The following is a 26,849-nucleotide window of genomic DNA, read 5'->3' on the forward strand; positions in this document are numbered from 1 at the left end:
TGTACCCCAAAATCTGTAACGCAGGTTCTCCTGAGTACAACGGTACCCCATATGTGGGCATAAACCACTGTATGGGCACACAGCAGGGCTCAGAAAGGTAGGAGCGCCAATTTGCTGGAGCAAAACCGCAGCTAGTAATGGTTATTAGAATAGCGCAGTTACTAAAATACAATAAAAAAATGAGATTACAGGTAATGTGGGGTGGTCACGGATAATCTGGGGTGGTTACGGGCAACCTGCGGTGGTAACGGGCAACGTGGGGTGGTAACGGGCAACGTGGGGTGGTTACGGATAAACTGAAGTGCTTATAGGTAATCTGGGATGGGAACCTGTAACGTGCGGTGGTCGGGGGGCAACGTGCGGTGGTCGGGGGGCAACGTGCGGTGGTCGGGGGGCAACGTGCGGTGGTCGGGGGGCAACGTGCGGTGGTCGGGGGGCAACGTGCGGTGGTCGGGGGGCAACGTGCGGTGGTCGGGGGGCAACGTGCGGTGGTCGGGGGGCAACGTGCGGTGGTCGGGGGGCAACGTGCGGTGGTCGGGGGCAACGTGCGGTGGTCGGGGGCAACGTGCGGTGGTCGGGGGCAACGTGCGGTGGTCGGGGGCAACGTGCGGTGGTCGGGGGCAACGTGCGGTGGTCGGGGGCAACGTGCGGTGGTCGGGGGCAACGTGCGGTGGTCGGGGGCAACGTGCGGTGGTCGGGGGCAACGTGCGGTGGTCAGAGGCAACGTGCGGTGGTCAGAGGCAACGTGCGGTGGTTAGAGGCAATCTGGGGGGAATTACATGTGATTAGGGGCAACATGGGGTGGTTACAGACAATCTGCGGTGGTTACGGGCAACATGGGGTGGTTACAGACAATCTGGGGTGGTTACGGATAAACGGAAGTGCTTATAGGTAATCAGGGGTGAGAACATGTAATTTTGGGTGGTTACGGCAATCTGGAGGGGGTCACTGGCAACGTGTGTGAGTTAGAGGCAACGTGCGGTGGTTAGAGGCAATCTGGTGGGAATTACATGTGATTAGGGGCAACCTGGGGGGGTTACAGACAATCTGTGGTGGTTACGGGCAACCTGGGGGGGTTACAGACAATCTGTGGTGGTTACGGGCAACATGGGGTGGTTACAGACAATCTGGGGTGGTTACGGATAAACTGAAGTGCTTATAGGTAATCAGGGGTGGGTACATGTAATTTTGGGTGGTTACGGCAATCTGGTGTGGTTACGGGCAATCTGGAGGGGGTCACTGGCAACGTGTGTGAGTTAGAGGCAACGTGCAGTGGTTACGTGCAATATGGGGGGGTTACGGGCAATCGGGGCTGATTACGGACCATCTGGAGGGGCTCACTGGCAATTTGGGGTGGTTACAGGCAACGTGCGGTGGTTATTGGCAACGTGCGGTGGTTATGGGCAACGTGCGGTGGTTATGGGCAACGTGCGGTGGTTATGGGCAACGTGCGGTGGTTATGGGCAACGTGCGGTGGTTATGGGCAACGTGCGGTGGTTATGGGCAACGTGCGGTGGTTATGGGCAACGTGCGGTGGTTATGGGCAACGTGCGGTGGTTATAGGCAATGTTCGGTGGTTATGGGCAACGTGCGGTGGTTATGGGCAATGTGTGGTGGTTATAGGCAACGTGCGGTGGTTATGGGCAACGTGCGGTGGTTAGTGGCAACGTGCGGTGGTTATGGGCAGCGTGCGGTGGTTATGGGCAACGTGTGGTGGTTAGTGGCAACGTGCGGTGGTTAGTGGCAATGTGCGGTGGTTATGGGCAATGTGCGGTGATTACGTGCAATCTGGGGCGGATACGGGCAATCTGGGGCAGATATGGGCAACCTGCGGTGGTTACGGGTACTTTGGAGGGGCTAGGGGTAATCTGGGAGTAAAGTGCAATTATTACTATAATAAAAAGTGTGTGTTATTTTTTTGTATGTTTTTCACTTTTTGTACTTTATACATTAATTATCACTGTATTACTATGATTACTGTGATATTTTCTATCACAGTAATCATAGTTCAGTGACAGAGACCAAATTGGTCTCTGTCACTTTAAATTTTCTGTTTCTGAGATAACTGATTCTGGAGCGCATGCGCACTTCAGAATCAGCCTGGACGTCAAAGAGGACGGAGCTCCGTGGATCAGGTAACGTATGTGGGGAAGGGGGGTGACTGGGGGACGGGGGTGACTGGGGGGGTGGGGGGCGACTTGGGGGGGGCACGGTGACACTTTTTATCCCCTGTCACCAATGATTTATGGTGACAGGGGATAAAAAGTGCTGATCAGCACTGGGAACAGGCGATCGGCGGTATATAGTATATACCGCCGATCGCCTGCTCCGGGACCACACGGGGGGGTCCCCGATCACTGCCCCATGCTCTCCGCTACCTCCGGTGGCGGAGAGCATGGGGCTTTGATCACTAATTAATTTCCATCCCTGCGAACAAACATTGTTTGTTCGCAGGGATGGGGGCGGCCATCTTGGATCTGATGGCCGCCCGGGTAGGGTGATCGGGGGGCTGATCTGGGGTCTGAGGGGACATTTTTCATCTCCCCCCACCGTGGATTCACGGTGGGGGGAGATGAAAACTATCGGCGGCGCCGGTAATGCCCGGTACCGGCGGATCGCCGCTAAAACGGTAGTAGCGGCGATCCGCCGGTATCGGAGGACGAGGGGAGGGGGCCGGGGGACACAGACTGAGTGGCGGTGGGGGGAGGCAGCGTTCTGCAGCCTCCCCCCGCCGCCCGAGCCGCCCGATCGGCGGGGGACACTGAATCTCCCCATAGACGCTGCGGTCGCATTGACCGCGGCGTTTATGGGGTTAACTGCCCGGGGGGGAGCGCGGCTCCCCTCCGGGCAGTGGCAGCAGGAGGATGCTGTGTGACACAGCCTCCTCCTGCTGCCCGATCTCACCTAGGGACAGAGGGGGGAGGCAGGGAAAGCATGACGTCCAGGGACGTCATGATGCATTCTGCCACTGCTTTTCATGACGTCCCTGGAAGTCATATTGGGGGAAGGGGTTAAGAATACTTGTTGATGTCTTTTTCTAATTTTATATTTTACTATATGTATAATAAAATAATCCTTGCAGTTTTCATTATGACCACTAAGCCTAATATCAAACTGATATTAGGAAGAGCCCGGCACTCACCAAGTAGATTATGCTTCTTTATTGTAGTGTAGCAAACATATGGTACAAGGACGCGTTTCGGCCAAGCATGGCCTTCATCAGCTTAGGGGTGTACACCCCTAAGCTGATGAAGGCCATGCTTGGCCGAAACGCTTCCTTGTACCATATGTTTGCTACACTACAATAAAGAAGCATAATCTACTTGGTAAGTGCCGGGCTCTTCCTAATATCTGAACATTTTTCTCACCTCGAGCACCACCGCCACGGAAGTGCCGTCTTCTACATATTTCTATAATATCAAACTGAGACTTCCTGCTCTGTTTTTTTTTTCTAATCCAGGATGACCCCAGATCTCGTTGACTGCTTTAATACAGACCTTACATAAGTTATAAAAGATGGATAATAAATAAAATGCAAATGGCAGCAACGTATAGCAGGCCTAAAGGAGTTGTACATTTTAGAAAAAAAAAACCTTTTTTCACATACCTTAGGAGGATTATGGGTTACAGGGGTCCTGTGGTATCTCTAAGATGTCAGGATTTATATATACTTGCGGCTTCACTGATTTAGGCACTTTTTTTTCTCTCCTTCCCAATGCTGGTCAACTAGGTGGTCACCAGTGCTTCACAGCGAGAACGCCGAGGTTCATTCCAAAATGAGAACTGAGCAGTGATGATCACCTGATTGATAGTCTACTTTTCTCATCTCTTGGCCAGACTGGAGAGCCTGACCTGTTTTCTATTACAATAATATCAATGAGCACTGTATAATACCTAATTTCTCCTGTGGTGGTGATGCAAGCATTCAATCGCTGCATCATCTGTGTAGCCATTAATTAAAATATATTGTTCTCGGCCGCACATCTCCTGTTTAGACAAAGAGATTTGCAGCCAATAACAATAGTTTTATGTCTGAACAAAAGACCAAATCAGCCAGTCAGTGGGCGTTTACTCGACGGCCAATCAGTGGCCCTTTAGCAGAGGCCGATTAGTGGCATTTCAACGGAGGCAAATTATCGGCTGAATGAGCGTTTCTAGGATTGCTCATTATCGAAAATCTGCATGTGTAAAAGGGCCTTAAGCCTGTCATGGTAACCCACTGGCATCCTAAAATGAACACAGGCACAGTACATACATGCACCAGAGCATACTATTAAGTTATATAGCAGTAAGGACACTATCAGGAATAAATACCTCAACAGCACCAGATATCAGAAGACTACATACAAACCAACAACTCTAAGACTCATATGACATCTGGGATTACTCAAATTACCTTTAAAAATTGTGTGACTGCCTTAGTTTTATCTCGCCTGGTTTCTTCATTCATAAACCAATAAGTTAAGCCAAGGTAGAAATGGTAGTTTGCAGCCTCTGGATTCTTCTCAATGGCTTTATGAAAACTGAAAACAAAATACAATTTATTTAATATTAGATACAGGTTCCATAACTTAGTTTAGGAATCATATCAAGCTCTATAGCGTACCAGGAACACATTATACCATATTACCTCTTCTCTGCCTCTGTGAAATTCTTCAGAATGTAATGACGCTGACCCTCCAAAAAATGCGTCTCTGCAAAGTCAGGATGCGTCTGAAGGAGCTCACTAGAGATCTGATGAAATAGTGAATAAATCACAGAATAGTCACACAGGCTTTCATGACACACATGGCCTAATCTATTCACAATCTCAACAAAAACAGAAGAGCAAACATGAGTATACAGCTGAAGGCATGCAAATATATCAAACCGTCCATTTCTAAAAATGCTTTCAAATAAAGATACAGCAATGAAATAATGGCAATCTAAGGCTGTGCTATTCATCAAATTTAGTAAATTCAATTGTCATTTTAGTCACACAAAATCCTGATTAGAATTGTGAAACTGAATCCGTCCTTGTCCTTACAGGCTGATAGAGTTGATGTGTCAGTGTGAGCTGATCGGCCTCCATTCTCATGCTCCATACTGTGCATGGCACGAACTCTAAAAGTACACTTTAAAAAAGTACACCCTCTCTGCGCTACACTGTGCCATGGCTGCAGTGCCCCTTACAGCTGCCAGTCAATGGAAAAGTGTATCAGTGTATACAGCATATGGATTTCCTAATAGAATTACATAAAGGAAGAAAGCGGGAAATGGGCAAGTGAGTTTTGAGGAGAAGAAAATCCCACTGAACAACCAACTAAAGCATTATATATAATTTTTTAAAGAACATACCTTTGATGCTTCTTCTAATGATCCCTTCTTTAAGTATACCTGGCCTTTTAGAGCAGTAAGAAATGGATCATCGTCTTTATTGGAAATCTATAAAATCAGAAAATATGCAAAATTTCTATAACACACAAACCTTTAAAGTGTCACTGTGTGTTTTTTTTTCAGAAATCAATAGTCCAGGCGATTTTAAGAAACATTGTAATTGGGTTTATTAGGCAAATATGCCATTATCTGCGTTCAAAAAGACTTTCCCCAGGTCCCCAGGTCCTCCCCTCCTCTCTCTTCACTGCTCATTATCAGGAAATCTCGACTAGTTTACATAAGTCGAGCCATGTCTGTTCTATGGAGAGAGCAGCAGAGAGCAGAGAACAAAGGATTACACAGTGGGAGCTTTGTGAAAGCCTGTATTCAGAGGACAGAGAGGTCAGTGCTGACTTCAGAGGAGATAGCCCTGTGATGTAGTTTTAAATTAACTCTTTGTTGTCCTGTTTTGGTGCCTCATCTCCCTTCACCCCTCCCCTCTCCGTAAAAAACCATGAAGACAGGGGGGAGAGCTTCAAACTGCTTTTTCATTGTAAAAATGTATTTTTTGGCTAATTAACCCAATTAGGCTAGGAGTTTTCAGCATCCGTTTAACGGATCAGTTTTTTTTGCAAAAAACGAATTGCAAAAAAACTGATGCATTTGTGTGCATCCATTTTTGATCCATTTTTCCTTTGACTTCCATTATAAAAAAAAAACGGATCTAAACAGATGCGTTTTTTTTTACGCACAATAAAGTACTGTTGACACTTTTTTTGACCGTAAAAAAAAAAACGGATCCGTTAAACGGATGCTGAAAACGCAGAGCAGGTAATGTATGCTCCGGGCCGGGGGCTGCAGGATGCGGGGGGTTAAAGGGGCCGGGTCACATACTGGCAGCGGAATGAAAATTCTGCTGCAGGTATGTGACCCATTCACTTTACACTACCAGGATTTGCAGCGGATTTGGCTGCAAACTCGCAGCGTGAAATCCGCTGTGGATCCGGTACATGTGAAGCTACCCTAAAAGGGAGTTTCTGGCAATATTGACTGCTGAGCTAGTCACAGGATAGGTCTCCTGGTACTGATCAGCTCTTGTCCACTTAAATGGGAGCTGAGCTGAGTTGAGTGTGGCACGAGCATTGATTTCTCGGCATTTGAATACCAGTGATTGAAGAAGTTGGATGCAGCTCTAGGGAGTCCTGCCCTGCAGTCTATGACTGTTTCTATGTTTTCTAGGTCTCCCTAGGGCTGCAACTTTGTCAGCCACCGGTATTCAAATGCAGTCACACTAGTGTTCCTCGCTAGTCTCTACCTGTACACAAGGGAAAGGGACAAATTACTTCCAGTGCCATTTACTGTGTGGTGCGGATGGGACTGAACAGCTGATGTGTGAGCATCCTACATGGAATCATGGAATGTTAGGATTTGAATTGGTTGGTGAGGCTGGCAACCAACTGAACTGAAAAGGGAAGGGAGCGTCAGTGTTAGGGGGCTGGGGTGGGCCAGCGCTGGAAAGGACAACTGTAGAGTCAATGTTGAAGGGCTGGGGTGGGCTTGGTTGGGGAAGGGCACCAGGAAGGGCTCGGGCTAACAGTTTTAAGTGAAGAAAAGGTAAATTAAGGGTTGGGATGGGTAATCGAATTAGGGTGGAGGGGCTCCCTCATGGTGCCTTCACCTTGACGTGGTGAGGGAGCTTGCGTGCCTTGGTGATCCAATGAGCTAAGCTGGTGGGAGTAGTACTCCTAGCGGGGTCAACCGTGCCAGATAGGTCAATGGGGAGAGGCCAGACTAAGCAAGGCACTTGGAAGAAAGGGCTGGTATTCTAGAAATATTTTAATATTTAAAATACAATGGACATATACTATCGACAATATAGCTATCACTCTCACTGCATATACATATATCAGTCAGCAGGACACACCAGGCATTGCTATTCTCACCTGCTTTAGTTGTTGTTGACTGATAAACCTTGTGAGCCTCTGACAGCTGGCTTCTCTTCTGTACAGTGCTGTCTAAACGATACAGCTTTTTTTTAACCAATGGCTTACTATGTTGTTAAGTTTAGGGAGAGTGCTGTGCTGGGGAAAAGTGAACTGTCAAGGTGTTCATTAACTGGCCCACTTAGCACACCGGCTCATCTGGCATTTGCCCAAACTGCCAGATGGGCAGTCCGGCCCTCGGTAGAAGCAATGAAAATTCTATGGACAGAATAGGCTTTGGCAAGGGGGGAGCAGGCATCTGGGAAATGGAAAGTGTCTATAGCTTGGCTTAGCAAGTACTCTGTAGAGAAGCAAAGGGAAAAAGTAGGAGGGTGGGGCTCTGAAAAGGAACAAAAAGGGAACACTAGTTGTACAGGGATAAGCTGGAAAAGTAGGGTGGCACATAAAAACCCACTGTGGGAACTGATGACCATAGATAACAAATATAGGTCAGGCAACAGCTTCCATACATTTCCAAACATTTCCAGTAAACAGTATGGTACCCATCTTTTCCATACCTGGTCGAGGATATTTAGGATTTCCTCACAGTGATCTGTATCTGTGCATTCCAGCAGAGCCTGTGCCTTCAACCTAAGGGCACGATCCTTCTGTGGAGTGTCTCCCTGAGATACACTATCCTGGGATATAACTTGGATGGCTAAAGAAAGAAAAAAACAAATCAATGTTTTATTCCAAAAGAAAAAATGGTTTGAGTCTAAAGACTAATAGATGATAGCCACCTTGTTCACAGGATAGAGCCGCCTTCTCATGTTTATGTACTTTTAGTTGAGCTTGTGCAAGGAAGTACCACGCGCTGGGACAGGTGTTCACCCGCTGCACTCCTGGGAAAGCACAATACATATTAATCATTATATGTATGATTAATATTATATCTTCTGTATAAGCTTACATAGGTTCATGCACAGTTTACAGGGCCCCTTTTATGGGGATAACGCCTCATAATTGCTCATAGTTGGGAATCTACCACATGGAGAACACAGCACCCTCCAATACAACAAAGTGTATTGAACAGACTTATACAGTTTTGAAGAAGAAAATTTATCAGAACTATTGATTTATTAATTTAAAACTTTGCTCTTCCTGGGCTTAGGATTCAACAGAGTAGTTCTACTCAGTTAGTGTGTGCCATCTCTGAATGCACACTCATTGGGGATGACTGAGTAGGACCGCCTGTTGGACTCCTAAGCCCCTAACGAGCAAATCTTTAAATTAGACTAAATCTTTTCTCCAAAATATTATATCACCCTGCTCAGCATCTTTTGCCCTGTAACAGGCTGCCCAAAAATATATTGCTGTATCCGTGACAGATTTTCTGTAAATCGTACCTCCAGTAAAAGCTAATTTTTTTTAGTGCTCTCAGATCCTTATATGTGGTACACTAATACAAAGTTCAGAGACTTGTCCCTGAAAGACCAGCCATTTGTGCTACAGACCTTTGCATCTTTATAATTAACACAAAGTTGTGAGTTGTCAGATACAGTGGACTTGCAGCACAATCACCAGGACAAGTCTGCTAGACCTTCTGCACTTTCCTCTCCTAACCTAACCTATCTGTGGTCCGGCAAAGTTTAGCTATTTAAATTTATGCCACTACCCACTGCCAAATTGTGCAGGTCTGTCATAGAGGCTTTCAAAGTTTTGATCAGTCGGGGTACCCCAAGTATTCCTAGAATGAGCTGGGCAACACACTTCTCTCCCTGGCTTGCAGCTCTCCTTTGGAGTAGACGGGTTCTGTAGTAAGTCTTTGAAGCCTGATGGGAATGGCAGCATTCATTCTAGTAATCAGTGGGGACCTGAATATCCAGATCCTGACCAGTCAAAACTTTTGACATGTCTCTATGACCATGTGAAAGGTTTTGTAAGATTTGTTAGAATTAGGCAAACATAATTTAAAATTTATACACAGCATACTACATACATACCTGTATTACTTTTAAATATTCACTTAAAGCAGTGTTTAGTAGATATGAGGACCCTTCATGTAGTACATTAAGGTTATATGTGACATTGCATTGATATAGATATCACTCAGATTAAGCCCCCCTTAACATGTCCGTGGCCGTTTTCACGGGCAGGAAACACTGATGGGGAAGCTTTTCAGAAGACTTCAGGCACCATCAGTGTTTCCCGCACGTAAAAACTGAGAAGCAGAAACAAAAAAATCATACTCCCCTGCTGCAGGCTGCAGCAGTATGCTCCTCTGGCTTCTCCTTCACTCTGCGTGAATGCACGGTCAATCACAATGCCGCTATTTACTGTATGTACTCCTGATTAGGAGCATGAACACTTAAGGGCCAGTGTCACCACTCAGCAGCATTTACCCAGGTGCTGCCGCTAGCTCGGACTGCTATGCAAAGCTTCTGGAATTCCGGACAGATTCCAAAGTTGTGCATCTGGAGCTTTCTGGAATTCTGGATGCCTCCATAGGGTTCTACGTGGTATCTGTGCCAGGATTCCAGACAAATATAATATGTAATATATATTTTCCAAAGCTATTTTCCAGCACGGACACCCTTCAGAAAAAATCCCGAAGGGTCCGGAAACTTACATGGATTTCCTGATAAGAAATCCAGGTAAATTGCCTGGAGGTGTGAAGGGGCAGTTACAGATGCAGCTAAGATTACACTTAAATTATAGTAATAAGCAGTTTGCTTTGGCTTTTACTATAAATTACTTAAAACATTTGGAATACATTTTTTATTACCTTTGGAAAGCTTTTCGGCTGCAATGTCATACTTTTTATCATGTAGAGCTTTCACACCTACTCCAATAAGACCAGGACCACTGCATGGCTGCATTTCAACTAACTTATTGTAACATTTGACTGCTTCTTCACTGATGTCCCCTACAATATAATAACAAGAAAATGAATACAAACACAATAATTAAAGGGGTTGTCAAGATATTTCTTATGTTTTTTAAAGGGTGTTATGATTGACAAACATATTATGACCTAATATGAATGTAAAATAATAAAACACAGCATACTCACCCTAGAGGGAGCGCCAGGACCCCACATCTTACTGCACACCTCTTCCTTGTTTTGGTGTCAGCACAAGGACCTGACTACTCAGCCAATCACTGACTATGGTGGACAATGTATTGAGAGATTGGCTAAGCAGGCAGATCCTTGTGCCGCCAATAAAAAAAGAACACTCTATGCAGTGGGACTGGGCTCCTTGACAATGACCGTGGTGGGAGGGGGACAAAGGTAAATATAAGGTTCTTTTCTACTTTACCGTGACATGAGTCTGAATCTTCCAGAATACCCCTTTAAATGAATGGAATATTTTATACTGTATTATGCCTTACTATATATATCTATAAATTAGAGGGTACTATATACCTGTAAATTAGAAGGTCTTGGAGCACACCTTGGTCATAATGGGGGGAAGGGAGCAATTCTCAAGACTGTATGCCTGCAGCCTTTCCTCACCCCTAAACCAGATTTATTGAGAGCCATATGCCAGTTTGAGAGCTGATGTAGATGTATGCCATGATTTATGCCCGCTAGCAATCAGGCGAGCAGGGTAGACATCCACAAAAAGACACAGATTCCTAGGCCAGACGCAGTCTTGATAAATCCCCAGTAAATTGTGAACCCATCCCCCACTACAAGGTGACCTCATACAGATAGTTCCTATAAAATAAGTACCTTGTGAGTAATAAATTATGAATAAATAATACAAAAACTGCAGGTTTGAAAATAAAATGTTAAAATAAACCAGCTACATGATGCTGATAGTTCTACCTATACTACCCATAACTATAATGCTGGTTACTGAGATTTTAGCTCTTGGAACAAAAAGCGGTCACCCTGATTATTTAAATGTAGCTGGGCACTTTCTGAGCTTCTGCTTCTGGATACTTTATTCCTTATGATGGAGTATAAATAACCGGCAATCAGCAGTGAGGCAGAGGAGAAGATGGATAATGATGGACCTTTGTCTCTGAATTCACTGTAATTACTAATAGTTCTCCAGCACTATACTCAGTACACCTTGTACTCCATGTTCTTTCTCATAAGTGGAAAACAACATGCACCTGCTTTCTATATACATTATTCTATATAACCCCAATTACAAAAGCTGCATATAGAAACATATGTGCCTCCGAATGATGTGGCCTTACCCTTATAGTAATGCAGCAGGTGAAGAGTCCAATGTGACATCTAACATTGGCAAATCTTTACACAGAGCCATTATACACTGCATGGGATTTATAAGGGTAAATACACAACCATATTACAGCTTTATAAATAATAATAATAATATTCATCATCATCATCTATGGGGCCCTACTTGTACAATGTCATACATAGGCATAAGTTGTTTTTCTGTTGGCTGTGAGTGAATTCAAAAGCCAGCAATTTCCATTCAAACCATGTTTTCTGTGTCCGCTATTGTTTTTGCTTTTTAAGTACATAGTGCGTTCTAAATTGTGTTTTAACCTGGAGAATAAAAGAGTACTGGAAAATGCAACGGCAATGGTGGAGACACAAAAACACAAAGCAAAGTGCTAAATCAGCAAGCCCTAACACTGCTGCTCAGATAAAATATGCAGTCAAGCATTTTTTTTTAACAAATTAAATGATATTCAAAATAATTTACTTTGTTTTTATATAATGTTTATTTCTTCTTCTTCTTTAATATCCAATCACTACAACAACATTAAGTAGAAAGCAGAGAAAATTACACAGTAGTAAATTATTACGCTATTAGGGTATGTTAGAGTAAATGTGGCGGAATCCTGCCTGCCTCGGTGTGCCATTGCCTGTCTATGAGAGATATCTTAATAGATCTACATTATAGCTATTAGTAGAGCAGCCAAAGCACTGACTTTAGAGCAACCTAGAAAATGAGCGAAATGGAAAAGTGCAGAATATCAGGTTTGCTAAATAAACGTATTTGCAAAAAGAGTTAACTTGAAAAGTCTAACAAGTTTAACTACGTTGGTTGAGACTGAAATACCCTTTAAGTGGTAGTGCCCACCTTTCAATTTATTCATACATTCCTTGAAGAAACAACAGAGAAATAGCAACTTGCAGAGATTCACAGAGAAAAGGTGCTCCAGAATTGTTGTTTCATGGAGGATTTTAAGAATTTACTAAAATAGCAGAAATAGCATTACTCTTGCCTGTGGGTGTGAATGGCACTACCTGAAATATAATGCACAACCCAAGGACAAAAGTGGCACTGTTTTTATTTTTTGCTTCTTTATTTTTTTAATTGGGGGGGGGGGTTGTGTTCATGGACAATTCCTCGTAACATTTTTAGGGAGGGAAGCTATTCTTATTATCAAAAATAGTTTATATTATATGAAGTGCTGAAAAATAAAAAGATGACAAACCAAAAAGACTTAAATACTTACCAGACTTAATGTAATGTAAGCTAAGTGCTTCCAGGGGATAGGACAGAGAAGGGTATGCTATGGCCATGCTGTTACATATCTCCTTTAGTTTGGGCTCTTCATGTGGCAGCTAAGGATAGAAAAGCCAAGCACATGATTATGTGTGGTGCTATTACTACACAAGTACAGGAACAAAACACTTTGTGTACTAAATGTGTTTTCCATAATACGTTAAATTCCCCTGAAAATAGCCATAGTCTATGAGTGAAAAGAACATTAAGATTGTAAGCCTCACTGGGGAAATTATGTTGCATGTGATATACTGTATAGGAATACTTTGACGCTATATAGTTAAAGGGGTTGGCCACTTTATAGTAAAATAGGTTAGTACAAAGTATTAGTAAGTGTACTTCACTGTATATACTGACAGCAGGTACCTCATAGAGCTAAAATCAGGCTCCCCTTCACCAGGCTGGGCTGCCTTGCTGTGTTTAGTTTCAGTCCACAAAATGGCTGACATGGAGGAGCATGTGACCAGGCCCTGCCCCCTGTGTCCTCCATAGACATATACAGGCTCAGTGGTGGACACTGGCGGCCGGGGCATGGTCACATGCTCCTCCATGTAAGCAATCTTATGGACCAAAACACCACAGAGCAGGGCAGCCCAGCCTGGAGTCTGATATTAGCTCTATGAGGTACACAGGGAGCTGCTGTCAGTATATACAGTGAATACACTTACTAATACTGTACACTGAGCAATTTTACTATAAAGTGGCCAACCCCTTTAAAAATAAATATGGCACATGTTAATGTCTCGGAAGCTGAGTTCTGGGTTAATTTAGTGGCTACAGTTTGGGCATAATCGGATTTTTAGTCAGTGTTTAAGAAATTAACTACGTTTCTGAATATCACATAACAAGGAAATTTCTACTACATGTATCATGGCGGTCAGAAAATCTTCCTATGAGTACTAGGCATCTTCTGAGACTACAAAGAGAAAACACCACCCAAAATACTAACCCTACTATAAAGGACTTCTTACCTTAGACAAGCAATAAATGTACTGCTGACAAAGTTCCCTATGTTCTTCTGCCGGGATCTCCTCCAGACAGGACAGGCCATTCTCATATGCATTTAACAGCTGCAATAGAAGCAATAGAATATTATGAAACTAACAGGAAAAGAATGTATTTCTGTATGTACCTGGTACATGGTGAAATATGGACAAAACACAGTGTATATACTGCTAAGTAATACCCAATACTCTTTAAGGCCATGTTCACACAACATAAGTTCTGTACTAATCATGGGGTATACACTCCGGCTGGGATCCCTAGCGGCGATGTAGAAAACTGACATGTCAGTTTTCTGCGGCCGCTATTCATTAAATAGCGTCCACAGAAAACCCTGTCAGTGCACACTGTGGAGCGAGTGGCTCCGGCCGCACGCTCTATAGTGTGCAGTGGGGAGCTCTGATGTGGGTGTGCACGGATGTGCCCGCATCAGAACTCAGCAGCGCTAAAGCTCATCCGGCCGGTACTGCAGTACCAACTGGTAAGATCTTTTCTGAGACCAGCCGTTCCGTGACTCGGCCGGGTCACAGAACAGCTGGTCTCATACTACGTGTGAACATAGCTCTATAGGTATAGGAATAAGTGTCTGAGTGCCTATTCTTCCCACTGCATACAGCAATACTTTGTGAAACAAAGCTGACTGCTGCATCTCTATAGCTCCTATCTCTAGTGTGGGATTCAGCACTATAGACTTACATTACGCTGGGTCTGGAGACAGAAATATGACGACGTGAGCTACTGTATGCAAAGACAGTCTCATGCTCCATCCATCATAGGTAAGACAGGGACACAGGCACTCAGAAACCTATTCGAGAACTGAAATCATAAAAGATGTATACTAGAGAAATAATGTGCTGCACAACAGCGGTTTCTAAAGGAAACAGCAGAGGTACACTTTATCTAAAGAAGTATTCCCTTACATAGCTCTTTATATTGGGTATATACCACAGCAAGAGTAAAGCAAGTCATTTTTTTTATTGATGGCTTGCCCTCAGATTGGTGAGGTCCAACACCCACGTTTTGCTGATGAGATCTTTGCCACAGCCATAATTCCCACATACAGAGAACAGAGACAAATGCAGACAGCTCCATACGTTGAGTAGAGTTGAGTAGTGCTGGGTTACTACAGCTCAGCTCCCATTCACTTGAATCAGAACTACTATCTGCCACCATTATTGTGTTCAGATTTCATTGATCTCTTCAGTATCTAGCAAATAGAACTACAGTAACCTATGCTTTACCATTGTCAGAGGTACATGTGCCCTATACCAAGTAAGAAGACTCATTCTATAAATTGCACACAATAATTGTAGGGTCTCAAGCTACCCCTCTACCTCTGGTGCTACCTATATAAATCATTTATGTGCCAACGAAAGTGAGCAATGTGTTTAAATATTATATATATTTATATAGAACCTTTGTGTTCTAGCACAAAGTACAAGGTAAAGCATTAGCACAAATTTACCAGTTGTTGTGTCTCATTGTCCTGGAGTTCAATGTCCTTTCCCAGCAGCTGTGTCATCTTCTTCCAGAGCTGGTAAAGTTCACCTTTTTTGATGTCTTCATCTTCCTTCATCTTAATCAACTGTTGCCATGCACGTGCAGCCTGCCGGAAAATGGTATTGCAACAGACATGGGTCAGAGGCCACAATGAAGACATTTTGAATACTTTACTTTGTATTTCATAGTTGGGTTGCTTTTGATGATTTAAACACCTATATATAGAGGGTTGATCAGGTGATTGATCCAGTGTTCCAGCAAGAGCCTTATCCCTTTCATTGTTTAAAAGGCACAGCCCCATTCATACCATAATGGTTAAGCATGGCATTGTATCTCGGTCAAACAAATAATCCAGGTTGATGACATGGATAAAGAGGCTGCAATGTTACATCCAAAAGTTGCACATCCTTTTCATTGTTTGCAATGTACAGCATCATTTACAGTATATCGTTGTGGTTAAAGAAGCACTCAAGGACAATTTTTGCTTATACAGTGCTATACTATAGGCTAGATGGTTTTTTTAAGTATGCTTTGTGTTTACCTGTTTTAGATGATATAGGTAAAGGCATATAGGTATGTGTTTTCAGCCATATTGATTTGTATTTGTCACCTAAAATGATATTCTAATACTGCCTACATTTCCTATGAAGCCTCTGACGTTCTGACCTCTGACGGTTAGAACCTGACGTTCTAATCACCAGACTGTCTGGAAATGACTGGGTTGGCGTTAGTTAACATTTTTTGCAGTCATTCAAAGGATTTTTTAGACAAACATTGCCACAATTGAGGTACTTTACGAAAGATCTGAACTCGGTGGGGTATCAGAAGTCAGAACAGGCAACTACTGTTATAGTCTCTAAAACATTCCTTTTTAAGCATCATTTATTTGTTCTTTTGCCTTTACCCTTCTCCTGAATGTTCCCTAAATATCATAAATGCACAATTACATTTGATATTTTCTTACGCTACCAACTTGTCACTAACCAATTCCAAAAACTGTTACAACAATGTGCAGTGAGCCATTGCCCATGTGTCATATAAGGTGAATTCACATGAGGCAGATCGTTCCCTAGTGTCCTGTGCATTTAACATTCATCAAACATTTCTGCAACAAATCTGCTACAGGTGAACTCACCCTACAAGTTTCAGTCTATAATTTATTGGCCAACAAGACAATAAATAACATTACTTGTAAACTTGCTCACCTGTATATATTTCTTCTCCTGCTCATACAACTCCACCAACTTTTTACAAACTTCATACCACTTCTGCTTGTCAGTACTACAGGAGCAAGTAACAGTTTACTTGGATTACAAAATTAGTTGAACAAATAAGAACATATAAATGTTTTTATGTAGATATTAATTGAATCTAAAAATAAACAATTCACAATGAACTCTGGTAAGAAGCGAGTCTCTCACTCTGGAGGACCTGTCTTGTCCCGCATCACACAAACAAACCATTCATGTGAATAGGCCGTGTGTAATGCTTCATTTCCCCTGTAGTGGCGCTGCAGTGAAACGGACCACTTACAGACAGATTATACCACTTACTAAAGTGGTAATACTATGTATTCAGTGACCACACATGCAATTCCTTCACTAATAATAGTGGGATGACTATTATGATCATATTCAGTCTGCATAGCACAGCTTAAAGAGAGCTGTACATTACAAGAAGATTATATAGTTTAATTTCCATGAAATGTTGTTTTCAATAAATAAGGCCTGATTTCTGATAAGGCTAGGTTCATTAAACTGGAGGTGAACAAAGAATACTGCATGCTACGTTCCTTTGTCCGGTTGTTTGGAGGGATTCTACATTGGGGGCTTTGAATCAGCCATATAAAGGTCTATAACGTTTATCTTTGTCAGATGAAAAATAATGGTAGGTCCAACAAAGTATAACAGCACAGTATATAAAGGTTTCATCCAAATATTGTCAGACAAGGTCCTACTATCACACAATCCAGTATGAGTCCGTAAGGGGCCCTGTACTGGTGTATGCGCAATCACTTACATTAAAGAGAACCAATCATGGCCGAAATTAAAAAATTTTTTTTTTGCTAATTAGCTGTAAATTAATATTTTATTAATATTTGTAATTGGAATTATTTACTTTTATGCCCGTGATTTTACAATATACACATTCTCTTTTCCTGTCTCGCGCCGGCTCTTTTCAAAAGAGCCGGCGCGAGACAGGAAGCTCCCGGCATGCCGAGCGGTGGGAAGGGCTCCCATGAGCCTTTGCCGCCGCTCTGTAAATACACAGTGATCCCGCGCTATACAGCGCGAGATCACTGTGTATGTCTATTCTAACTGGGCCTATTAGTATGTCCCTGAAGATACAGACTGCCTGTGCAGTCTGCATCTTATGCGTTTACCTAATCCTGTATAGCGGAGCAGTAAGGGCGGGGGCGGCCATCTTGATGACGTCACTGGTGCGTTCCAGCGCTGGAACGCAAGGGACGTAATCAAGATGGCGTCTGGCTTAGCTGCACCGCTACAGAGGACTGGGTAAAGTATAAGATACAGACTGCACAGGCAGTCTGTATCTTCAGAAATAAACTACATGAAGATACAGACTGCCTTTGCAGTCTGTATCTTATACTTTACCCAGTCCTCTGTAGCGGTGCAGTAAAGCCGGGCGCCATCTTGATTACGTCCCTTGCGTTCCAGCGCTGGAACGCACCACTGTGACGTCATCAAGATGGCCGCCCCCGCCCTTACTGCTCCGCTTTACAGGATTTTAGGTGATTGGTTCTCTTTAAATGTTCTTTTATACTAACTCTCCTTATTTCAGGAGAAGTAGAAAAATCTGCATGTAATCATCGCTTTATACTGAGCAAGTAGGTATAGAAAATGGGGCGAGAGCTTTTAAAATCATTACACAGAATGATGGTAGAAATAACTTGCTATGTGAATGCTAATGGCTGTCAAAATCTACTTAATGGCTTCTGAACGTAAAGGTTGAAAAGTGAGTCACCATTATCAAGGTGAACAAATCTTCATTACAGTCACAGTTATAGCCGGGCTAATGTGTACTTTAAGTTACTAGTGACAGATATAAACAGGACTACGTTTTTAAGAATTTCAAATGTTCTAATAGATCGGATGCAATATGTTTTAGAAAAAGGAACACTGCTGGGTAACTGGACTATGGGATCTATTATATATAGGACAAAGACACAAAGGATAACAGAATTATTAGTAGGCATACATATTATATACTGTACATACTTATAACTTACCTCTGGTAAAGTTCCAACAATTTTTGATACACATTCGGCAAATCTTCTTTAAAATCTTTTTGGCTGACCTTCTCATAAAGGTTTACCAATCCCTACAATATAACAACATTCATACTGTAATAATGTGTTACAAATATCCAATATGCTTGTGCTTTATTCAGAAATCAGAAGATACAATAATTGTATTCACTTAATACAGCAACTTTTTTTATTGCATGTGAATTAGATTTCTATTAAAGGGAACCAATCAGCCCAATTGGGCTTATTTGGCTCCCTGTAGGGGTATGTTCACACTGAGTAAAACAGGCGGAATTCCACGGCGGAACAACTTTTAAACTTACAGCCCTGTGTGATATTGGTGTGGCCTAGAGTGTCTATGCCCTAGGCCTGCAATGCCTCTCTGTCCCTCCTCTTCACCATTAGGAACACCCCGAGGCAGGGTTTCTCCTATTCATCACTTGTCTGAACACAGCACATGTGTTGGATCAATAGGGCACCTGTGCAATGTTCAGAAAAGTGGTAACTAGGAAGGTTACCAATGATAAGGAGGGCGAGGAGGGACGGAGAGGCATTGCGGGCCTAGGGCACAAACACTCTAGGCCACACCAATCTGACAAAGCGCTGCAAGTTTAAAATTTGTTTTTTTAGGACAATAACTGCATCACCTGTCGAACGGACCCCAGGACAGATCTTGGATTAAAAGCAGCTATCCAACAGTACAAGCGGTTTGGGTGGGCAGACTGGGGGTACAGAGGCCCTTTACTATCAGCCTGAAGTAATACTGGTGTTCCTGTCCTCTGCCAATAACTGACATGCATTTCTACAAAGCTATGTATCAATATACCCAGAAAATCATCTTCAATATGCAAGCATGGTCCATCTAAAGGGGCCAATTCAGCTCCCATACTCCTGTCCCCCATCCCATACCTGCCAGGCCAACAACTGTTCTGGCTCAATCTCTGAAGCCTTCTTGTAGGCGGCCTGGGCCTGCTCCGGTTGCTCAAGCTCAGATGCTGCCAATCCAATGAAAACCCAGGCATTGTAGTTATTTTTCTCTATCTTCAGAACAGCCTATATATAAAAAAAACAAACAAAAGTAAATGTATAATTCACTAACATTGTATTATCTATGGGTATTCCTAAATTGCTGTGTTTTACAGTTTACAGTCTGAGCAATCTATACGGCAAACATAAGGGATAGGAGATTGCTCTACAGCATAGATGTCAAACTCAGGACCTCCGGCTGTTACAAAACTACAATTCCCATCATTCCTGGACAGCCAAAGCTTTAGCTGTCCAGGAATGATGGGAATTGTAGTTTTGTAACAGCTGGAGGGCCTGAGTTTGACACCTATGCTTTACAGCAAGAAAGAAATGCACATGCAGTTTTTCGTCTTTCAGTGGTCTTGTGTGAACACAGTCCTAAATAAAAACTGCACAAAGCTGAAAACATTTTATTTGCTAAATCACTCATATCACCAAGCAGTGACAAGCTATGGCCTCTTACCTTACAGTGCTTGAGTGCCTCTTTGTATTCCTTATTCCTGATTGCATCTCTGGCGCTCTTCAATGCAGCCTTCACTTCCTTACTCGACATGGTAACTGAAGCTATACAGAGAAACAAGAGGGATTTTATACTGATATAATGCTGATACTAGGCTGTACTTTGCACTAAAAACAGGATCCCATGTTGTTGGGACAACTTCTTGCAGACACAATGGGGATCATCTGATTACTGTGGATTCCGCAGTGCAAGCAAAATGTTCATATCATGCAGACTCTATATCGAAATCTATATAGCAAAAAATATCATCCACAGAAATACACCGGTTACTAGGTAACTTTAGAATTAAATGGGCGCTGTCATTTCCAAAAAATGTTCGATGAGCAGGAGAGGTGATATACTACATATTTCCAAAAAAAAAAAAAAAGAAGAGATTAAATGCAGGAAGTTATGTCAGTTCTCTGGCCAATTGAGGATAACTGCTGATTGGCCAGCGGCCATACACGCCCCCTGTACACTGCTGCAGCGGAGTACACTATGGGGGACATTTATTAAGACCGGGTTTTTTTGTGACAGACTTAAAAATGTCCCTGCAGCTCCAACACTACGGAGATTTATAAGGAGGCGCACTGCCTCTACATAAATCCCGTGCGCACCAGTGTGTGCACTGAGAAAACCTACACCAGCTCAGAGAGGATGTCCCCCTAAGAGCTGTATACCATGGCCTGATATTGAGAAACTCACTGGGAGTCATACAGCTGACTTGGAGATCTGACAGCCTTTGTCTCTCTCCATTTACCATCTGAAGAACAGGTGGGAGGTACTAAGGCAAAAAAATCTTTTAATTTCAAATCAATTGATTTCAGAAAGTCAGATTTTAAATTTACTTGTATTTAAAAATATCACGTCTTCCCATATTTATCATCTGCTGTATGTATGGTTATGCTCTCCAGTCTGACGCAGTGCTCTCTGCTGCTACCTCTGTCCGAGACGGGAACTGTCCAGAGCAGTAGCAAATCCCCATATAAAACGTTTCCTGCTCTGGACAGTTCCTGTCTCGGACAGAGGTGGCACCAGAGAGCACTGTGTCAGACTGGAAAGAAAACTCCACTTCCTTTGAAGGGGTTATGCAGTGAAAATCTTTTTCTTTCAAATCAATTGATATCAGAAAGTTATATAGATTTGAAATTAACTTATATTAAAAAAAATGTCAAGTCTTCCCATACTTATCAGCTGCTATATGTCATGCAGGAAATGTTGTTTTATCTTCAGTCTTACACAGTGCTCTCTGCTGAAATCTCTGGCCAAGACCGGAACTCTGTCTCGGTTTTCTATGAATCCCCAAAGTTATATAGATTTGTAATTTACTTTTATTAAAAAATCTCAAGTCTTCCCATACTTATCAGCTACTATAAGTCCTGCAGGAAGTGTTTTAGTGTTTTATTTACATTCAGACACAGTGCTCTCTGCTGACAGGAACTGTCCAGAGCAGCAGCAAGTCCCCATAGAAGACCTCTCCTGCTCTGGACAGTTCCTGTCTCGGCCAGAGATGTCAGCAGGGAGCACTGTGTCAGACTGAAAATAAAACTGCATTTCCTGCAGGACATATAGTAGCTAATAAGTATGGGAAGACTTGAGATTTTTAATAGAATTAAATTACAAATCTATATAACTTTGACACCAGTAGATTTAAATTTTTTTTTTTTTTTTGCCAGAGTAGGTATACTTATTTTCTACCAACCAACTGGTGGTCTTCATTTAGTCAATGACCTAGATTAGTTTCCAGTATTAGGCCATGTTCACATGGCGTAAGAGACCGGCCGTTCTCTGCAAAGATCATCCCGGCCGTTCTCTGCAAAGATCATCCCGGCCGGTACTGCAGTATTGGCCGGATGATCTTTCCTGCTGATGCGGCCACTGCACACTATGAAGCAAGCGGCCGGAACCGCTCGCTTCATACTGTGAACTGACATGGCTTCCTATGGCCGCTATTAACTGAATAGCGGCCGCAGAAAACTGACAAGTCAGTTCTTTGCGGCATCGCGAGGGATCCTGGCCAGAGCGTATACGATGTGTATACGCTCCGGCTGGGATCCCATAGAAGGAGAGGCAATGTATATATTCGTGAAAAGTACGATTGCAACAAGGGCCGTAGTTTTACGTAGTGTGAACATAGCCTATTGCACAATTTTTGCTATAAGAAGCTAAAATAAGGTGTCTGTCACATGGCAGGAGACGTGGCACAGTGTGCTTCCTTCTCCTATGTATATAAACAATGATGCAAATGTTAGCAGTTAACTGTCTTCTCAGTCCGGCTGAATTATCTTTAGTTTTTTTGTATGTTTTCCCTTCCCCAGTTGTTTTAGAATATATTACACATGTATGCACAAAGGGGGATTTATTGAACTGAGGAGCAGTTGCCCATAGCAACCAGTTCAGCTTACAGTTTTAAAAGGGGCCTCTAATAATGAAAGCTGGAATGTGATTGGTTTCCATTGGGCACCTGCTCCACTGTTTGTAAAAGGCTTGATAAATCTCCCCCAAAGGCGGCGTTCACACGTCCATTATATAGGGATGATGTACGGTCTGTATACCAGCTGTATATCATGGACCAAACTCTTCACCTTATATTGGACTCCCTGCATTATAATGTATTATCATACAGAGAGCTCTGGAGCTGGAGCTCTAGTCTCCGGGAGCTCATTGTATCATAATACATTATAATGCAGGGAGTCCAGTAAGAGGTGGAGTTCAGTCCATGATATACAGCTGATCCATCATCCATATATCAGGGATGTCTAAACACAGCCTAAGGGTGCCGTTACACGTACAGCATTGCGGCAGATTTCATGCTGCAAGTTCTTCAGCGAAATCCACTGCAATACTTTGTAATGTCATTCCTTAGGGTATGTTCACACTGAGTAAAACAGGCGGAATTCCGCGGCACAATTTTCCGCCGTGGAATCCTGCCTGTCTATGGGAGAGCGTGCGCTCCTTCGCAGCTGCTGCTCTCCACTCAAAGAAGTGACATGTCACTTCTCTGAGCGGAGAGTGACGGCAGCGGAGGAGCGCGTGCCCTCTAATTTGCTCACAGCGGCACGGTGGGATTCCGCCGTATGTGCTCAGTGTGAACATACCCTTATGGCTCTACATTCTGGCAGACACTGTGAGAGTGTAGCACCTGCCTACAGTCACTGCTTGGCTGAACAGGATGTCAAGGAAAAACAGACAGGAGGGTGGGCAGGTAGGTAATGTATTAGCCCCGGCAGCTGGTGGGTTAAATTGTTAGGGGCTACAATCTCATAGTGGAATGAAAATCCCCTGCGTGAATGTAGAGCCATAGTAAATGACCCTGCAAAGTATAGCAGCAGATTTCGCTGCGGAACTATACTGTGAAGGCATCCTAGGAGTACTTCTATCCCATAAAATCCTGCAAGTCTAATTCATGAGACACCTTGGGCACACTATGACAGGCACTGGATTATGAGGGCACCCTAGTCAACAATACCATGACACAACCAGACAGAAGTAAGTCATACACATACGGAGGCAGCATGTAACAGGATCAGCCATAGGCGCTCAGCCTAGAAGCAGCCAGCATGCAGCACCCGAGTGACATTATACATCTCCATCTCGTACACACCGCACATACACTGCAGGGAGTCCCCCCCCCCAGCCATACACACAGCACATACACTGCAGGTTGTCCCCCCTCCCCAGCCATACACACAGCACATACACTGCAGGGTGACCCCCTCAGCCATACACACCGCACATACACTGCAGGGTGTCCCCCCCCCCCCCCCCCAGCCATACACACGACACCCCCCCCCCCCAGCCATACACACCACACATACACTGCAGGGTGTCCCCGCCAGCCATACACACAGCACATACACTGCAGGGTGTCCCCGCCAGCCATACACACCGCACATACACTGCAGGGTGTCCCGCCATCCATACACACCGCACATACACTGCAGGGTGTCCCCGCCAGCCATACACACCGCACATACACTGCAGGGTGTCCCCGCCAGCCATACACACCGCACATACACTGCAGGGTGTCCCCCCCAGCCATACACACAGCACATACACTGCAGGGTGTCCCCCCCAGCCATACACACCACACATACACTGCAGGGTGTCCCCCCCCCAGCCATACACACCACACATACACTGCAGGGTGTGTCCCCCCCAGCCATACACACCACACATACACTGCAGGGTGTCCCCCCCCCAGCCATACACACCACACATACACTGCAGGGTGTCCCCCCCCCCAGCCATACACACCACACATACACTGCAGGGTGTCCCCCCCAGCCATACACACCGCACATACACTGCAGGGTGTCCCCGCCAGCCATACACACCGCACATACACTGCAGGGTGTCCCGCCATCCATACACACCGCACATACACTGCAGGGTGTCCCCGCCAGCCATACACACAGCACATACACTGCAGGGTGTCCCCGCCAGCCATACACACCGCACATACACTGCAGGGTGTCCCGCCATCCATACACACAGCACATACACTGCAGGGTGTCCCCGCCAGCCATACACACCGCACATACACTGCAGGGTGTCCCCGCCAGCCATACACACCACACATACACTGCAGGGTGTCCCCGCCAGCCATACACACAGCACATACACTGCAGGGTGTCCCCGCCAGCCATACACACAGCACATACACTGCAGGGTGTCCCCGCCAGCCATACACACAGCACATACACTGCAGGGTGACCTCGCCAGCCATACACACCGCACATACACAGCAGGGTGTCCCCGCCAGCCATACACACCGCACTCACATCACAGGCGGCGCAGTTCTCACATCCACGTAGGCTGAAGGACCTTTGCTGATGTGGACCACGTGACCTGTCACATTCAGGGGAGGAGTCGGTTTTTAGACACTAGCGCTGAAGGACCTTTGATGACGTACTAGTCACGTGATCAGTCACTCGTTAGGGAGAACCTAGCTCAGTGCTGAGCGGCTAGACACGTTGTTAGTCGTGCATATACGCGGTGTAACCACCGGGGCCGGTAACCGGCAGGTTTAGGGCTGTGTAGAGGAATCTCTATGTGTACTTTTCATGTGGCACAGGAGTGTAGGTGATGGTAGCACGGGATGGGGGTGGATGCAGCTAAGAGTTCTGTATGTATAACTTGCATGGATAAGATAGGAGTTTGGTCTGTGCATGTAGTGTGGTTATAGTGGCCGTGCTGCACTGTATTATAGATGCATAGTTCTTTGTATCTAGTATATACTGCACTGTGGGTATAACTAATCAGCCATATGAGCTAGCACATCTTCTTCTTATTATTAGTGAGGACTAAACTGTATCACTATAACAGTCTCCTCAGATAGTGCCCCTGTATAATTGGCCCCTCCACCTTACACCTACACGAACTATTAGGACAACCTATTCTCAATGGCCTTTAAGTGATTATCCAGCGCTACAAAAACTTGGCCACTTTCTTGCCGAGACCGCACCACTCTTGTCTCCAGTTTGGGTGAAGTTTTGTAACTCTGTTCCATTGAAGTGAATGGAGCCTAATTGTAAACCACACTTGAACTGGAGATAAGAGCGGTGCTGTCTCTGGAAGAAAGTCACCATGTTTTTGCAGCTGGGTGGTGTGATGCAAAATTACTGTGCAATGGTAATGACAGTAGTGGGCAGTAAAGAAAGCTAAGGGGGCGAGTATGCAAACATACCAATCAGAGAGAAGCATGATGGGAAATGTAGTTTCCTGGAAGGCACCATCTTAGATATAGGTCAGCTTTTAGGAAAACTTGTAACTCAGGAACAGCAGCAGCTAGAAAGACAGGAGATGGCTCAAAATTATTGGGGGAGGTCTTGGTGAAAATGACCAGCTAGGTTTGGGAGCATTTAATTTTTTTAAGCACTTAGGTGGATAACCCCTTTAAACCAGCTTAGTTGGTTGTAACCGAGGGTAACATTATCAAAACAATGCAGGCGCATGGGGGATTAGTACATCTGTCAAACAGTACAGCTTCAGAAACGCTGGCACAATTGAATTATGTTTTATTTCACATAATGCATCAGTTTAGATTTAGTTTTCTTAATGGCAATGTATAACACTGTAGAGCAGGGATGGGGAACCTTCGGCCCTCCAGCTGTTGCAAAACTACAATTCCCATCATGCCGGGGCAGCCAAGGACAGGGGCGTAGGTAGGATTCATGGGGCCCCATAGCAAAAAATTTTAAGTGGCTCCCATATATATATATATATATATATATATATATATATGTCCTCTGTGATGTGGCCAAAAAATAAAATCTCTTGTGGCCAGAGGCAGAATCCTGACTGCAGCCACAAGAATGACTGGCAGAGCAGAGAGCCAATGGCAGCTTACCTATAAGGGCCCATTAATAATAATAAATAATAATAATAAATTTATTTGTATAGCGCCAACAGATTCCGCAGCGCTTTTTTTTTTCTATGCATACAGTACAGAGGTACATAATACGCAGTTAAATTGGAATAAATAAGTACATAGTTAATAAAAACAACAAAAAAAATATAAAATACAGAGTATAGACGAGACCTGCTCGTTGGAGCTTACAGACTAATTTTCATAGACACCAGGCATAAGTGCTTTATTTGTCCATGGTCCAGCCATTGTACATAATTAGAATTACAGGATGAGCCAGTAACAACGCCAATGTCTGATGCAGGTAAACATATAAAGTGCAGGAACAGTCAGAGAAATAGAGCAAGGGAAACAGAAGGGGGAAACAGTTTAGGGAACGTTATAAGCGAGCCTGAAGAGATGAGTC

The 26,849-nt window shown here is 44.0% G+C and overlaps 1 protein-coding gene across 3 annotated transcripts in view; it reads right to left on the reverse strand.

Annotated features, from left to right (window-relative positions):
* Positions 1 to 24,929, reverse strand: part of SKIC3 (SKI3 subunit of superkiller complex) — an 84,054-nt gene extending 59,125 nt beyond the window's left edge. Inside the window, exons 1-14 of one of the 3 annotated variants that reach the window (XM_069962935.1) lie at positions 24,858 to 24,929; positions 20,038 to 20,138; positions 19,458 to 19,601; positions 18,531 to 18,622; positions 16,486 to 16,561; positions 15,246 to 15,386; positions 13,750 to 13,848; positions 12,729 to 12,837; positions 10,063 to 10,203; positions 8,078 to 8,179; positions 7,856 to 7,995; positions 5,338 to 5,424; positions 4,631 to 4,734; positions 4,397 to 4,523 (exon numbers count right to left, since the gene is read on the reverse strand). In XM_069962935.1, the coding sequence (XP_069819036.1) occupies positions 4,397 to 4,523; positions 4,631 to 4,734; positions 5,338 to 5,424; positions 7,856 to 7,995; positions 8,078 to 8,179; positions 10,063 to 10,203; positions 12,729 to 12,837; positions 13,750 to 13,848; positions 15,246 to 15,386; positions 16,486 to 16,561; positions 18,531 to 18,622; positions 19,458 to 19,601; positions 20,038 to 20,127 (1,452 nt within the window). In that variant the 5' untranslated portion in view covers positions 20,128 to 20,138; positions 24,858 to 24,929. Of the gene's footprint in view, positions 1 to 4,396; positions 4,524 to 4,630; positions 4,735 to 5,337; positions 5,425 to 7,855; positions 7,996 to 8,077; positions 8,180 to 10,062; positions 10,204 to 12,728; positions 12,838 to 13,749; positions 13,849 to 15,245; positions 15,387 to 16,485; positions 16,562 to 18,530; positions 18,623 to 19,457; positions 19,602 to 20,037; positions 20,139 to 24,848 lie in introns of all 3 variants that reach the window. The other 2 variants (XM_069962937.1, XM_069962936.1) reach the window with 2 other exon arrangements.
* Between the last annotated feature and the right edge of the window lie 1,920 nt (positions 24,930 to 26,849).

The sequence above is a fragment of the Dendropsophus ebraccatus genome, chromosome 3 (genome assembly GCF_027789765.1).
Source record: "Dendropsophus ebraccatus isolate aDenEbr1 chromosome 3, aDenEbr1.pat, whole genome shotgun sequence".
Taxonomy (NCBI): Eukaryota; Metazoa; Chordata; class Amphibia; order Anura; family Hylidae; genus Dendropsophus; species Dendropsophus ebraccatus.